Source organism: Falco cherrug, chromosome 1 (assembly GCF_023634085.1).
Source record: "Falco cherrug isolate bFalChe1 chromosome 1, bFalChe1.pri, whole genome shotgun sequence".
NCBI classification, from domain to species: domain Eukaryota; kingdom Metazoa; phylum Chordata; class Aves; order Falconiformes; family Falconidae; genus Falco; species Falco cherrug.
Window position 1 is genome coordinate 68,931,094 of NC_073697.1, and position 15,221 is coordinate 68,946,314.

At 37.1% G+C, this 15,221-nt stretch overlaps 1 protein-coding gene and 1 long non-coding RNA gene across 6 annotated transcripts in view; one reads left to right on the plus strand and one right to left on the minus strand.

Moving 5' to 3' along the window:
* The first annotated feature begins 166 nt into the window (after positions 1-166).
* Positions 167-14,728, plus strand: LOC114017743 (uncharacterized). Its single transcript, XR_008729872.1, has 3 exons — positions 167-241; positions 11,630-11,847; positions 13,485-14,728. It is a non-coding gene; the product is annotated as an uncharacterized LOC114017743 (long non-coding RNA).
* The window catches only part of SGMS2 (sphingomyelin synthase 2), a 61,226-nt gene continuing 47,110 nt past the window's right edge, over positions 1,106-15,221 (minus strand). For all 5 annotated transcript variants that reach the window (XM_027814929.2, XM_027814927.2, XM_055696160.1 and 2 more), the window contains 2 exons: positions 12,661-12,827; positions 1,106-11,829 (listed from right to left, as the gene is read on the minus strand). In XM_027814929.2, the coding sequence (XP_027670730.1) occupies positions 11,626-11,829; positions 12,661-12,827 (371 nt within the window). In that variant the 3' untranslated portion in view covers positions 1,106-11,625. The remainder of the gene's footprint in view (positions 11,830-12,660; positions 12,828-15,221) is intronic.

A 15,221-nucleotide genomic window follows, 5' to 3' on the forward strand; every position in this document is an offset into this window, starting at 1 on the left:
CGGTTTAAGATGGCGGGGGCGGGCGGGAGGCGAGGCCCGGCGGCACCCTGACCCCGTCCCCGCCGCGGTGTGGGCGGGCAGCGGCCCGCCCCGGGGCCGGGGCCACCTTGAGGTAAGCGGGAGGAAAAGCGGCCCGGGGCCCGGGGCTCTGCTCGCAGGCCGCTGGCGGCGTGGCACGGCGCCCCGCACCGCGCCGCCCGGTGACACGCCGAGCCCGTTCTTGCAGGGGGCGGGGCTGGGGGTGAGTAGGGGTTGGTTTTTTGGAGGTTTTTTGTTGTTGTTTTTTTTTTAGGGGGTGGGGTGGGGGTGTGTGTGTGGAGGGCTGAGCAAGTGTAAAAGTTTTCGTTAGATATCAGCACGTACACCCAGCTGGTACGGAAGCGAGTGCTCCTCACAGGGCTTACTTTCGAGTGCCCCTCACGCAAACAGCTGCTGTTCCCGGCGTGGGGAAGGGGAGGCGCAGGGTCCCTCTTCCCCTTTCCGAACACAGGAGCCATCACTTCCAGGGAGAAACTAACCTGGAACAAGGGCCCAGCTCTGGGTTCAGGAACTGCTTGGCAAATGCAGAAACTGCAGGGAGGCTCCTCGGAACTTTAGAGGAAAGATGGCTTAAAATTATTTGCATTAGGGAAGGATAGGAACTAAAAAAAAAAAAAAAAAACCAAAAAACCCCCCACACACAAACCACCAAACAAAACCCAAACAAACCAAAAAACCCCATCCCACCGCTAACTGGTTTTGAGGGTAACTTCCCCCTCCGCGAGAGATACACCTTAGGGCACTTCCTCCAGCTGATCAACAACCTCAAAATTAATCCCTCCACAAAGGGAATTAGGTGTTTTAAACTACTGCTGCACGGTCTTCCAAACCATGTGCAGCAGCATCGGCCGTTTCAGTAAGTGATCTTGATACTCCCTCAACAAGACAGAAAAGGCACTGTGGGCGAAACCAGAAGTACACCACCTTTAAAGTGACCACCAAATAAAAATGCAAAGAACAGGTTGTGCTTACCCATTAAAAAGATGTTAGGTGGTGGTGGTTTTTTTTTTTTTAAATAGTTGAACATTCAGTAAAGATACTGACAAATGGCTCTTCAAATACTGGCTGAACTATATTAGAAAGGTTTTATTGCAATTACACAGAAGTTACAGGAATTTTAGAAATACATAGAGCTTCAAATGGTGAAGGTCAGTTTTCTTCCAAGCAATTAAGGCAACTGGCTGCAATGTCTCTTTAATATAAACAAACAGCAAATGGATATTTTACTAGCCATGGATTAAAGTAGAAAAAACTAAGATCACAGATTTAAATTGGCAGAACAGAATGCAGCTTTTTTGTGACCATATCTGGCAAAAATGCAGTGGTTAATTACAACATACAACAATAAAAAATGCATCTATTAGAAAAGTACAGAAAAAAGTCAGCTGAAAATTTATCTGAACAAAAGACATTTTAAATCTGGGTCTCAAGGAGAGTTTAAGTTCTGCACTTAAGCTAAGCTATTCAGCACAGCTGAAACCCATTACTCTTTTTGCTTATTTTCTTTATAGAAGAGTCATCCAGCCTCACTCCCTTCTCAGTCTAGTTGAGAAGCAGCATTAGATAAAGAAATTCTCTCCTTGCCTCCACATGCAGTTGAAAGATTGGCTTTAAGTGGCACATGGCCAATTCTAGGTTGCCCAATGATTACATTTCACACTAATTTTGATAAAAATGAAACTACTTTCCCATTTTTAAGTGAGTGTGCTGATGAAATGTAAACTTTACTCTGCAGTATCATTAAATGGATGTTTCTACTTAAAAATAATGGGAGTTATTGCAACATTAGAGCCAGTCTTCCCAGTTGAAATTATAGAAATAACGTCTTCTTAAAGCATAAAATTAACAGCAAAACATCACCAAGCACTTTAATAATATTCTGTATACCCCATATAACTACATAACAAGTTTTAGCACTATAATGCTTCGTTGGAAATCATTGCCTCCTCTGTTCTAGTATGAGTATAATAATAAAACCCCAACATAACATTTAAACCTGCACTTAAGGAAAACCCATTCCTGAAACTATTTTGCTCTAAATTATGTAATCAAAGCATTTTGTGACTCTAAATATGACAAAACCTCCATGTAACAAGCAAACACGCAGAGTGAAGACTCATTAAAACAAGTGTTAAAAAATATAGTTCAAGTTAACTCATTTTTCTTTAAAGATAACCAAGTTACAGAATTAAGGCCCAAGCAGAAACATTGGAAATTTAATTAACACAGTAAACTCTCAAAAGCAATAATATTAATTTCTCAAACTTTATCTTAATCTTTGAATCCTATCAACACTTAACAACTATTGACCAGTTATTTTATGTAGTTAGCACCCCTTCTCTTCAAGTGTGGGCTGTGTTTTATATATGCTTTATTTAGGTTTGCAGGCAACTTCGGGATTTTTATTTTCACAGGCACTTTATTCAGAAAAGATATTATCTTTATCAAGAGAATACTGAAAATATTTGAAACTTCTGAGTTAGACTAGTGCACTGACAAACATCTTACCTGTAACTCACAGCAGATGCTAATGCTAAAAATCCACTCACGTCACAAGTGCATGTCACGTGCTTACAAAGGTTTTGTTTTTGCAGGGCACTTAAGCATACAGCCATTTACCTGTTTTTGTAAATATTGCCTTTTTTTGTAAATTAAAACACAACCCTTTTTCTCTGAAGCATCTAGTAATTAAGATAGGAAAGCTGTATTTCAGTGTGAGTTAGAACTGTCATGGATGAAAGAGCCGTGAAAGGTAGAACAGTCAAGTGTCCTACTATTAAAGCAAGTGCTGAGACAAGCAGCAAAACACAATAGACTACTGTTACTAGACTATCCGTCTTCACTCAACAAAAAAACCACAGCCAGCCCTGCTTTTATTCTAGATGGTCGGTTTGTTTCTGCTCTAAGTTACTGTAGACCTGTAATATTCTTTGCACAGACACAGAAGTTCCATAAAATAGATCTCAGAGAAGCCTGTTTATTTCCTGAAGTACTAGCAACTGATTCAAGAGAACTTACTCCAGTATATGAAAGATAGCAGTTTAGTGACCAAAACTTCAGGTTGCAGCTACTTTAGAGCACAGAAGTGTGCCACAGTGTTATCCAGACTGTACTCCCTCCTACACTCACCAGTGTGTACCTGGACACGGCACTCTGCACGTTCACGTGTCTGTAGCAATACTTATGTCAGGGTTGACTATAGTAGCATTTCCAAATGTCTTAACAGACAGATGCTTTTACAACTGCAAGTTGAGAAGGGGCCTTTAACAAGAACTAAAGGCTTCGTATTCTCTATGGAGAGAAAGCATAGATACTGCTGCCCAAAGATGCTTCCTGAAGAGCTCTGGAAGTGCATTGCTATTATATGCAACATTGAATAATAACCTGGGGACCAAAGACACAAGTTAGTTTTTCGTCTGAAGAGAAAGTTGCCTGTGAAGCTTTACAACCAAGTTAGAAAATTACTTTGCTGTTCCAAAGTCTAAACAAATCCTAGTTTAAGGCTCTTTCATGTATTTTTATGATGTCCTACTATGAATTGCCTTGATAATTTTGTCAGGTTTCACTTCTGTTCTTCAGATATGTTTATGTGGTCACGTTCCTTCACGAGCTAGTTTTTCAGAAGTTTTAGCAAAAGATGGATCTACATAATCAGTGTTCTCATACAGCTTTGTCGATTTCACATCCTGTCTCCAAGGCTTCAATGATGATGAAGCCAGGTATTTTTTTTCTTTCTTTTTTATTAGCCTTAATCCTACCCAGTACAATTCTTGTGTGTTAGTTTCAGAAGATTAGCTACCCTAAGCATGTATGAAAATTTAATCCTAGACCCATACACATTCCTAACAATTTCCTGCATTAAAAATACTAACTATAATATTTTTCAGTTTTTACATAAAACAAAAATAAAAAGGGTCATTTATATAAAAAGCATTTGGAACAGGTTTAAAATGTAGAGAAAATTTGCTTTATTGAGAAGATGTCACAACAGCTTTCCTTAGTGGTTCAATGGGTAAGAAGGGATTATCAGCTCCTGATAGTTTTTAAGAGTTCATTAGCACCATAAGGGACAGAGGTTTTTGATTTTTAAAGATGTGTGTGGTCACGTAAGTAGTACAAAGTATTTAATTTGTTAGTAGACAGGCTGACCATAAAAAGTTTCAAGTTGTATGTGCTGAGTAAACCACACAGGACAATTTCTTTAACATGTTTTTACCAAATTCATGGTCAACAGTGCAAGTGATCATGACAGATAGCACCTTTGGAGAGAAAAGCTACAAGATGCTCACATTATTGCTTTTTTTAAAGTACAGCTAGTGCAATAGCTTTTTTTTTTTTTTAAACACAGTGAACATAGACAACATCTTACAAATCAGAATTCTTGTATCATCTCATAGTGTACAGCAAACCACAACACTCAGTTGTCTCCACTTAACCAAAATTGCTGACATGCTACAAAAAGTGTCATCCTGAAAGTTTCGCAACATAAAAGCTAACTCTTGCTAATTATGAGCAATTTATGTAAAAGTGAGGCCCAATTTGCAAACATTACTAGAAACTAGAAAACAGTACAAAATGTGTTTAAGTAGTAACACTTGTAGCGTTATGCTTTACAGCATTTGCAGAACTGGACCCTAAAGGCATATATTAGCTCTTTATCATGCAAGCATTACAGCATTCCTACATTACCATTTAGAGTTCCTCAGCAGCTAACACTTTTTCTTGCCTAGTTTTTCCCAGGTTGGATATGTAGCTCCAATTAATGTACAGAGCTACAGATTCAACCTAGGAGAAATCACACAAGAAAAGCTGTCAGCCAGTGAGGATGAAACCACATTGCAGTTAAAAGCAACTGCGCCTGTACTGTTTTTTTACAGAAACCTTTAGAGTTCTCAAAATCACATGGAAAGGAGAACCACAGCCATCAAACCATTATTTCCTCATTTACTTTCAGGTTCCTCGGTGTGACCCTGACTTCATAAAACTGCCAGAATTGTATCTTTTTTACACCTCACACATGCTTTCCTGAATCAGGAAGATAAACACAAACAAATGTTCTAAACATTTAAAGAGCAAGAATTGATTCCTGAGATAAGAAGTATGCACTTAGAATGTTAGGTTTTGTACTTGAAAATAATTTCAAGTTTCAAATTGTGCAAAGATATGTCTGATGAGAATGCGTTCTAGCTTTAGTGTTAGTTTTGGAGCCTTCTGAAATGTAAATCCTACTCTTCCGTATTGAGCCATTTAGAAAAGGCAGTTAATAGAAGCAGATTAAGTAAGACAGGAGCCCAAAGCAGCCTAGGCTAAGTGTAAAAGCAGCATTCTAAGTGGCAACAAACTATGAAAAAAGTGGAATGCAAACCCAATTTTTACAGAAGTAACAAAGCACTGATAATAAGTTACTCAAAATGAAAGAGAAGCTGGAGTTTAGCAATATTGTTTAAGGTCCATATACAAACAACTCACTGGTGGAGGTAAAAGCAAGCAGGCAGATACTGATACTCTTTATATTCTCAGTAGTCCTACCATCTCTAATTAAAAATAAATAATAATTTCAAAAGGAAAACAGACCCACTCATTTTAGATGCAACTCACATGCTTGAAGTACCACCAGATTATATACTCCATTGAATTAGAATACTGCTGTCTGACTGGTTTTACAGTGGTCTGCATTTTAAGCCACTTTCTTAATTTTCTGGTTTTGGAAGTGATCTTCACTGCACTTCTTAGCTATTGCCACCTTTGGTACTGTGCTTTCAGTCTGAAAGGAGCTCAAAAGGACAAGTGAAGATGGCTCACAGCCTGCTATGTAAGTACAACCTAGTTTATCTTCCCAGAGAAGCCTCTGTGTACTGCATCCAACATTGTGTATGCCAGAGAACCTCTCTGCACACACGTGCGTGCATGGTGCCTGGGTCCCCCAGCTGATCAAGATGCTTTTACTTCAGACTACTTTCTGACCAGCTTTTCTTTTAATTAAAAAAAACCAAACAGCAAAAGTCACCTCCAAACTTTTCAAAGTTATTTGATGAAAATTAATCTGAACTGGCACAAAGGATATTCTTCTGTAATAAGTCTTTAGAGTTTCACAAATGCTGACCTCCTAAAGACCTTACTTTGCAGAGGGCTAACACAAAAGCTGGAATTAATATTATATAGATATAGCTTGAAAGAAGAGTATTTCTGCTAGAAGAAACCCATGCATAGAGGCTTTAGGCACTGTAGTAAATGGAAAAAATGTAGATCCATTGTAATTTACCAGAACTAAAAACAGTTATGACTAACCATACTGCAAGTAAGGAACAAAACCACTCGCTCATCTAGGGGAAGGACTGGGCCAACCGATACAGAATCATTTGAAAAAGAATGAACACTAAATATAATAGTGTAATACAGCATCTTTTTTCCACTGTGGTATGTAAAAGACTACCTGTAGAATGTAGCGGATAGAATTTCAATTCAAAAATTCAAACAACTACTTCCAGCAAGACTGGTTTGCCCTCTCCTCCTACCTGGGTTGTTTCTTTAACTTAAAGGGCAGCCCACAGCAAAGAGCCACAGAAAACAAACTTCTTATAGTATTTACTAAACTCCAGGTCCTTAGGAATTAAAATATTTGTCAAAAACAAGTCAAATCTTCCTGATTTTAAGCGCTAATTTTCACCAGGAGAGAAAGAATCCTCAACACCAGTATTTTAGATACACACTAGAGACCACACAATATCATTACTTTACCTTAAAACATCATTCAGGTATTTAAGTGTTTGTTAGGAAAGATTATCTGCCAAAATAAAAGATGAGTTCAGAACCAGCACTTTTTCCTACAGTATTTAAATTGCCTCTACCTATCCTGAATTTTTTATGTGCATCTTTCTGGGTTAAGATGTAATCAAGTGGTTCAATTCATAGAAACGTGAGCCAGCTAGAAAAAACACATCGTTCTTGTTTTAGAAGCTGTTAGTGACAGCCTGGAGGAACAGCTTATGAAGATTGCTAATCATATTAAAATATTTTACAATCTCCAAGCATCTCTCACTACGTTGACTTTTATTTTTATATTGTAGGTTATGGACAAGAACTAGCACAGTCCATAGCACAGACACACCGGTACTGTAGAATTAAGTGCTTATTACTGCCTGTTTCCTTATAGGATTTGCAGCGCTATTACACATAAACAATTTAATTCTACATTACTCAGAAGTTAGGTGTAGTTTTAGCTCAGTTCCGTGTAAAAAGCAATATATGATCACCATCTACTTAAATGTTTTTTTCTTCCTTCCTTTTTCTTGTCAATACTAGAATAAAAGCCTGTCTTCATTCTCAGTTTCTCAGCACGATTTTTTTTTTTGGACACTGGGAAGCACCACAGAGTAGCATATGAAGGGTAACTTATAAGCAAAGTTACTTTAGTGGCACACTAGGATATTTTTCTTGTGTGCACTTCAGCAGCAACACTTATTTGAAAGTTATCCAACAGCAGTATTTTTGAGTAACTTTTTTTTAATAACTGAATTAAAGACATCTATACCAGGCATTGTAAAATCAAACATTTACATTCAGAAGTGTTCAATCCTACAGTATCACTCTAATTTTGTGCGTCTATAGAAGACTTCTAGGTGATGCCAAAACACATACTTGTCAAAAATATCAAGATGATTTTAAAATCTGCCAGTTAAGAACTATTTCAGTACATCTGATAAAGATTCATTGGACACAACCTTAAAACAGTATTTTTTTAAAGTTAAAAAAAAACAACATGGGAAAGTTCATTTAAATGGGAAGAATTCACCTTGCACTGCAGTTAATGGATCTGGCCTCTAGAAATGGAAATCATACTTCATATCTACTGAAGTGAGAAAAAGGTTTTGTGTTAGTACCAGACAACTATGGATGAATCGTCTAGCCAGATACTAACAATAAGAGAAAGCCAAAGTTTGAACAGATTCTGATTTAAGATACAGATAAGTAGATTTTTCAATAATCTAAGAAAATTATCTCTTAAAATACTTCCCAGTTCTGTGTCTGAGCTTTATTTATTATGTGAAGATAGTGTATCTTAACATATAGTCTTAACTTTATTTTTCTTCCTTCTCTCCTCCCCCATTCTTTTAAAGGGGGGAAGCAAATCCAGTACCAGAGTTCATAGTGATGTTACTGCCCCACTTCTAGTTATCTTTCCAAGAAAACAGCAAGTAAGAACGATTAACGTTTAGTACCATTTATGTCCACATGGGAGTGCTGAGCACATACCATAAAGTCAGTTCACAGTGGTTTCAAGTGTATGTTAATCATTTCTGGCATTGGAATGAAGCATCTGTAGCATGACTACATAGCAGAACATTTCTTTAAATGTTCAAGTTAACCTTTTAAAACCAGGTTTAAATTTAGGAAAGGCATTTAAGAAAGCTTGTTTCATAAATGCAAAGCACCCAACAGCATCTAAGCCATACTGATACACTAGCTGTGCAAGTGTAGTGCCTTATATATATATTTTTTTTTTTAAGTGTCTGGGAAGTTCAACATATAAATGCTTTTCAGTATAAATAAAATGCTCTTTCTCTCTACTAACAGTAAAAGTGCAGCTCATATGACATCTGTAAGAAAGATTGTTATTGTAATTCTAGGAAAAGTAATTGTAGCGGCATACTGCAAAACATTGGGCATATACAGCCCAAATAAGCCTGGACTCAGTAGGCTTGTTCAGTACATTAAAGTGAAGTCTGAGTTCCTCCTGTTCTTTTACCCACTGCAATCCTTTTTCCTTAGGGTGAAGCCAGGTTTTCAGCTTCGTAGTGTTTATATACAGTGATCACTACATTCTTAAAATTAATAATTTTATGTACCAGCTGTGGTTTGTATTGGATAAACTACTATAGCAGTAAGCACTAGCATATACCATTGCTTACCCCATTTCATCATCTTACTTATAGGCCTAAAGAGTCTTCAAATACATCTATAGCATCCAAGTTTGCAAAAGCAATGTAAACCTGTTGGAAGTTGACAAGTAGGATTTTTCTGCTAATCAAATACACACACCCTTTTGAGGGCTTTGATAAAATGGAGAAAATTTAAATACTTAAGGTAAGGCTGAGCCAGAACAGGAATTTTTTAAGCTAGGTATTTTGAGCTAGGGCTGCCATTTAAACTTTCCTTTTATATTACAATAGTTTCTATCAAATTCAGCAGTAGAATGAAAGCTCATATTGCCCAACAAGAGCATAATCTCTACTTGCTTCTATTTTATCACTTATTTTTTTCCTTCCAGAAACAGGAATAAGTAAAAACACCAAACAGCTCATCCTGCATGAAGAAGTTCTCCTTTGCAGATACATTACAGAAATCCCACTGAGACTCAGTGGTGATTATGCAGACAATTAGCTATCTAAACTATCAAAGTATTTATTATTCAGCCACCAGATGCAAACCACTGTTTAAGCTCCTTACTGGAACACTTTTCATCATCATATTTTCAAGGCATGGTTATCACTAGTGAAATGCATTCACGATTTCTAAAAGATGGTATTGTAATAAGCGGCTTAACATTACGATATTTAAGGTATCACAAATCTTAGAATTCAACTTCAAAAAATTATGCTCTATGAAGTAATATTGATATAACAAGTATCTTGGGAGATTTACAGACTGACATTGAACAGATTTATTTATATGATACAGAAAAAGGACTTTCACATAAGTGTTTTGATACTGGCTTTTTAGCTGCTCAAGGTCTGCCAGGAGCAAGCAAATGAAAATACAGGTATGCTCACACACACACAACTTATAGGGGCATGTTATAAGATTTAAGAAGTGTAATTAAAATAACAAAACCAAACACCAGAATTTTTTTCTTAGCTAAGTTTTACCAAGGATGTATTGTAAAGAACATTGTTTATTGTATTACTTTGATAATGCACAAAAATATTTGAAATGCACATCAATAATATTTTCATGTACAACTCATAGCAACTGATCCCCTTAACTGAAAAAAAAAATCCTATTTGAATACTCTCTATTGCATTTTATAACTACAACTGGGCTTTTTAAAAACAAGTTATTAAATTATGTTCACACTTGTCACTCGGTTCAAGACATTCTTAAAATAAGCAGCATTTCCTTTATATTAGTATCACCTCAACACTTAATGCAGTTTTATCTTTTCTATCAAGTTTTACTGAAGATTTGAAAATAAAATTCAGTTAACTGCAGAACTTAACACAGAGCATAAAGGGTTAAACATGGTATGCTAAACAAAACAATAAAAAAACATCAGAACCAGGTAGCTGTTAATTTGTGGGTTTGTTACATGTTTATGCCATGGTAGTTTCCCACATGCCCAGCCAGCTTGCTGAAATAGGTATTTTAGTTGGACTGAAACCCTAGGAAAAAAAAGAATCCACATGTGACTCCTACCACACTGTCATTTAATATGAAATGGTTTTAGGTAATTAAAGAAATGCTACTGTTGAAGGTATTCACCTTGGCACTTTTTTTTTTAAGTCACAGAAATGCATGCCAACAAGTAAAAAAGAAATTCAATGCAGAAGTATGGCTCCCAAGCAAACTTGCTATACATAGCTTCAGCAAGAGATAGCTACTAAAATTAAAAAGTTTTAAATATAGCCCCATTTTGGACCTGGCCTTGCATTCCTCAAGCAGGTGAGATCTGTAGGACTTTTGCCTGAATTAAGAACCATATGATCACTCTTTCCAGTAAGCAGTTTTAATGTGTTCAACTACACAACAGTGTGTGCTTTGTGTGTATATGCATGTACATACACTGATAGGCACTGTATAGCTATATGCACAAGGCCAAGAAGACTTAGACTTTGAAACTGTGTCCTTTTTTAAAAATAAAGTTTTAGGCTCCTTGAGCTCTTATGTTAGCAGCTAGTCCTAATTTGCAAAGTCATCAGGTAGCACAACAGTTTAAATATAAAATTACTAATAAAAATGTAAAAATTGGTATATCATAGAATATATGGGAGATAATGGTGGTGTAGTATTTTAGGGTCTTAAGATATTCATACCCACAGAGTGTAAAAAAGTCAAGACTCTCTTCCAGCTGTAGCAGTCACGCAAAGGCCTTACCTTCATTAGCAAGAATAATGTAACAAACCACTTCCCGTAAGTGTTTTGGTTGGTTTTTTTTTTTTATATATATACCTCAATATGCCAATATCATGCCTTTACATTTTAGCATGGTTTTGCCCTTACGCACTCAAGAACTCTGAAGATGAGATTTTTGGGTGCTTCTGTGGATGAGTGATAATTACTAATGAAAGTGTTAATGTGGTCTTTGGCACCTCTATCTCATTAGTAAAGCAAAGTCCTGCTCCATTTTCTTCAATAAAAAAATCCCATCTGTGGTGCATTCTGTTAGCACTGAAGAGTAGAATATGTCTGTACAGCCTGATGATAGGAAAACATATGAAATGGCAATATGTGTGCCTACAATTGTCTTTCCAATCAATTGCACAGAAGCTTGGTCCACTTCTTCAGTTACAGTGTAGTCCTCTTAAGAGCTTTGGTTACAGCATTAATGTTTTGGTAAAAAAAAAAAACCAGAGCAGATGCTTTCCTTCTTCAGGTAGATTTTTCATTGTCCTCTCCTGTCTTCTGAACCCGTGAATACTTCTTGCATGAAGATTTGAAGCAGCTGGGAGGCCAAGATATTGGCCAGGAAAAGCTGCAAGGAACAGAGCCTTGCACATTCTTCTCAAAGAAATAAAATATTGGATACCACCATGCTCGAGAGAGAAAATTTGTCTGCGAAGAGACCTTTAAAGTCTGTATTGGCGCAAGCAGGTAAAGAGGAAAAGGAAACAGACAATCAGTTTCAAGCATTATAGTCAATTACATTGAGTCAAGACAACTAGAAAAATGCAATGTATTTGCATGCACTTCTGCAAAGAGGAGATGCATTTAGTCTGGTAAAAACCCAGAGTTCTGAGGTAGCATATACCTCATAGTCCAAATGTATACTACAAACTAAGCATCTAAGCATCTTTAACACAGAGGGATCCTTTATTGCTGTACAGTTTAGCAAGACTGTGCACTCAAGTCTTTCTGAACACGAGTCCTTTCAGGCATATCGTATTCCATTGATGACTAGTAGTTGAAAAAGAGATTAAAATTGCTTGAGCACCATTATCCTGCTTGAAAGTATTCTTGAAACAACTGCAGCAGGTACCTTCTGAACAATATACTTTTAGTGACATTTACAGAAGAACTGTTACTAGAATTTTATGATGGTCTAGGTAGTTTAGGTTGGTCAGAAATTTTATTATTGAACTACTGTTTGATCATAAGCTCAGACAAACAAATTCTATATATTAACTACAGCAATTTCATTTCAAAAACTTTAAGCCAAAATATCAGGAATTTCAAAGTTATAGCTTTATAAAAAAAGATTTGAAATAACTTCATAACAGGCACAGATCAAAAAAGAACATCTTAGCCATTAAATATTTATTTAAACCACTGTGAAGTGAAACTCTTTGCCCAATTTGTTTAAACTTCAATATGGAACCTCTATTTTTATTTCAAAATTAAGAACTAATTTTGAGCAGTATTACAAGCGGAAGCTATACATAAATTCTAAAGGTATTTGCCACTCACCTTTTCATTAGCCATTGAGTGATACCACCAGAAAAGCCGTGTAGTGATATAGTAAGCAATGATGACATCTACAGTATAGTGTTCATGAGCAACAAGGATACAAATTATGCCAGCAGCACTCATTAGCCAGCAGATTAAGTGATACCACCAGAAATGACGTGGTGAATCTGTGAAATGGAGACATGGGGGGAGGGGGGGAACACAAAGCCATACACGTTATCAGAGCAATCCACAAAGGGAAGGGGACAAGATAAAAGAAAGGCTACAAATTTTGAAATAACTCATTTATACCACACTGATACAAGAACCCTGTTTTGGCACAGAACACAAGACTAAAGAATTATGCAAACTCACTGAGGTGTCCCATGGTAGCAGGACTGGAACTAGATCATTTTTAAAGGTCTCTTCCAATTCAAACCATTCTGTGTTTCTGTGTTCTTACTTTGTAAGATGAACACAAAATGAGCTTTCAGTTAGAAACAGGCAGCACTGTCTCTCATTTTCAAGTCAAATTAAGTAAGTTTTCCAGTTAAATCACTTCTAGGGTATGGGGTACAGGGGAAGAGACAGAACTGAGGCAAGATGCACACTGATTATTTTACTCTGGCATATTTAATATCTGTTCTTTTTATGGTCTCTGCTCTAGTAAACTTACGCTCAAGTCAAATGTCTAGATTTTATCTAACCTGAGCAGAGATCACAGATTAAACAGGAAAAGACACTTTTTAAAATTTCTAGTTAATTACTTCATGAAACCTCTGTTCTGTGAAACAATACGCTGTATGGGGAAGTACAGGATGTGAATTTATACCCTTTAATTACAGATTAACAAATGGGAGTGAAGCTATTCTTCAAAATGCACTTGAGCCATTTTAGTGGAAGTCTCCCTGCCCTTCTTTCTCCATTGAAAAGCGCCTTGGGTGTCACAATGACCATTCATAACTTCTGACAGGCTAATGGGCTCCGTTTCACTCGCAGCGGGACATTTTTGGCACACACTGCATTGTGGGGTAATGGTCAGCCTTTACTTTCACACAATAACAGCAGAAAAGTTACTGATCTCAACAAGCCTACCCAGTAGTAGTCTGAGAAGCCTGTGCAAAATAGTTCCTGTAGGACAACTAAGATTTTGGTGGAAGTGTCAAAACAGTAAATTCTTTTAACACTCCCCAAAACATTGCAGATAAACCTGTTATCTCCTTATGAAAAAGAAAATAAATAAAAAGGAGCCAAGTCGTCTCAAGAAGCTGGTGAAAACAGCCCCAAGCAAGACAGATATACCAAGTCTAAAAATGTAAATAACTATTCTGGACAAAAAAAACTGGAGTGGGGGAGAATAAGCAAAGCAGCAGCAAAAGATGAAAGGAAGAGAAGAACAGAGCAAAAATAAAATAAACCATTAAACCAGAGACAATGAAAACCTCAGAATGCATCTTGTACTGAAGACATGTCATGAAGAGAAAGGAATACCATAAGCAACCTCTAATTCAGCGCAATTATAGGGCTTAAGCCCTTGCTCAGGTAACATTTTGCTAATTATATGGGAGGCAGAAAAAGGGAAACTATGCATCTCTTGTAGAACACAATTCTACTAAAACAGATGCTTAATTAGGTAGCAGTCAAAAGGCTTTTTACAAGAATTTGTATGACAACTCCTCCAACGCCTTATAATAAAACAACGAACTATACTAGACCCAAAAATGCTGGGTTATCTACATCTCTTCTTATACTAAAGATATTCAAGAGTATGTGACCAGCATGAAGCTGCAATAACACACAACACGAGGCAAATGGCAAATCTATTTTTAGGCTATTTTCCTAACACAGTTCTGGTAATTGTGATGAGTTACACATGCCATTCCCCCTGTAACATTCACTTTACAAGACACCTAGGCCTAAGAATCAGCAGACTACAATCAACATCTCAAATCACCGAAGATTGTCTCACATCTGCAGATTTCAAGTTTGTCTTATTAAACAGGTATATTTATATAGCCCTTTCTAAGGCAGAACGTAGCGCTGCAACACTTCCTTCCCTCTATGTTTTAATAAAGAGGAATGCATTCAACTAATGCTGACTAGTCTTATTTTTCTTTCAGTGAGAATTACACATTCCCATGAGCCAAGCCAGCATTTGCATAGTTTGGGATACAACGGTAGGAGAGAATATTCCAATTCCAAACATGTGAACTGGAAAGGGAACTCCCTACTACACATTCATGAGCAGCCAAGTTCCCAGGGTAGAAGCACTGCTTACCATACATCAAATTTAGAAGCTGGCGCTATTCTCCAAAGCCTCCATCGATGCTGTCTGTGCAGCATAGATTGCTATGGGGCATGGGGGGAAAAGCTATGTAAAGCAAGGGGGAAACCATAACCTCAACTATATCTTCTGCATGCCTGCCAAATTCTTATCAACTCCAAGAGGCACAAGTAGGAAACTAGCAGAAGACATCCAAGGAACATGAATCAACTTTTCATTGTTTGCAGTAACTAATGTACAGCCAACCAACCACTGCTTCTGGGTGGATTATAGTTGTGCAATGGTGCTGTCCTAAAGC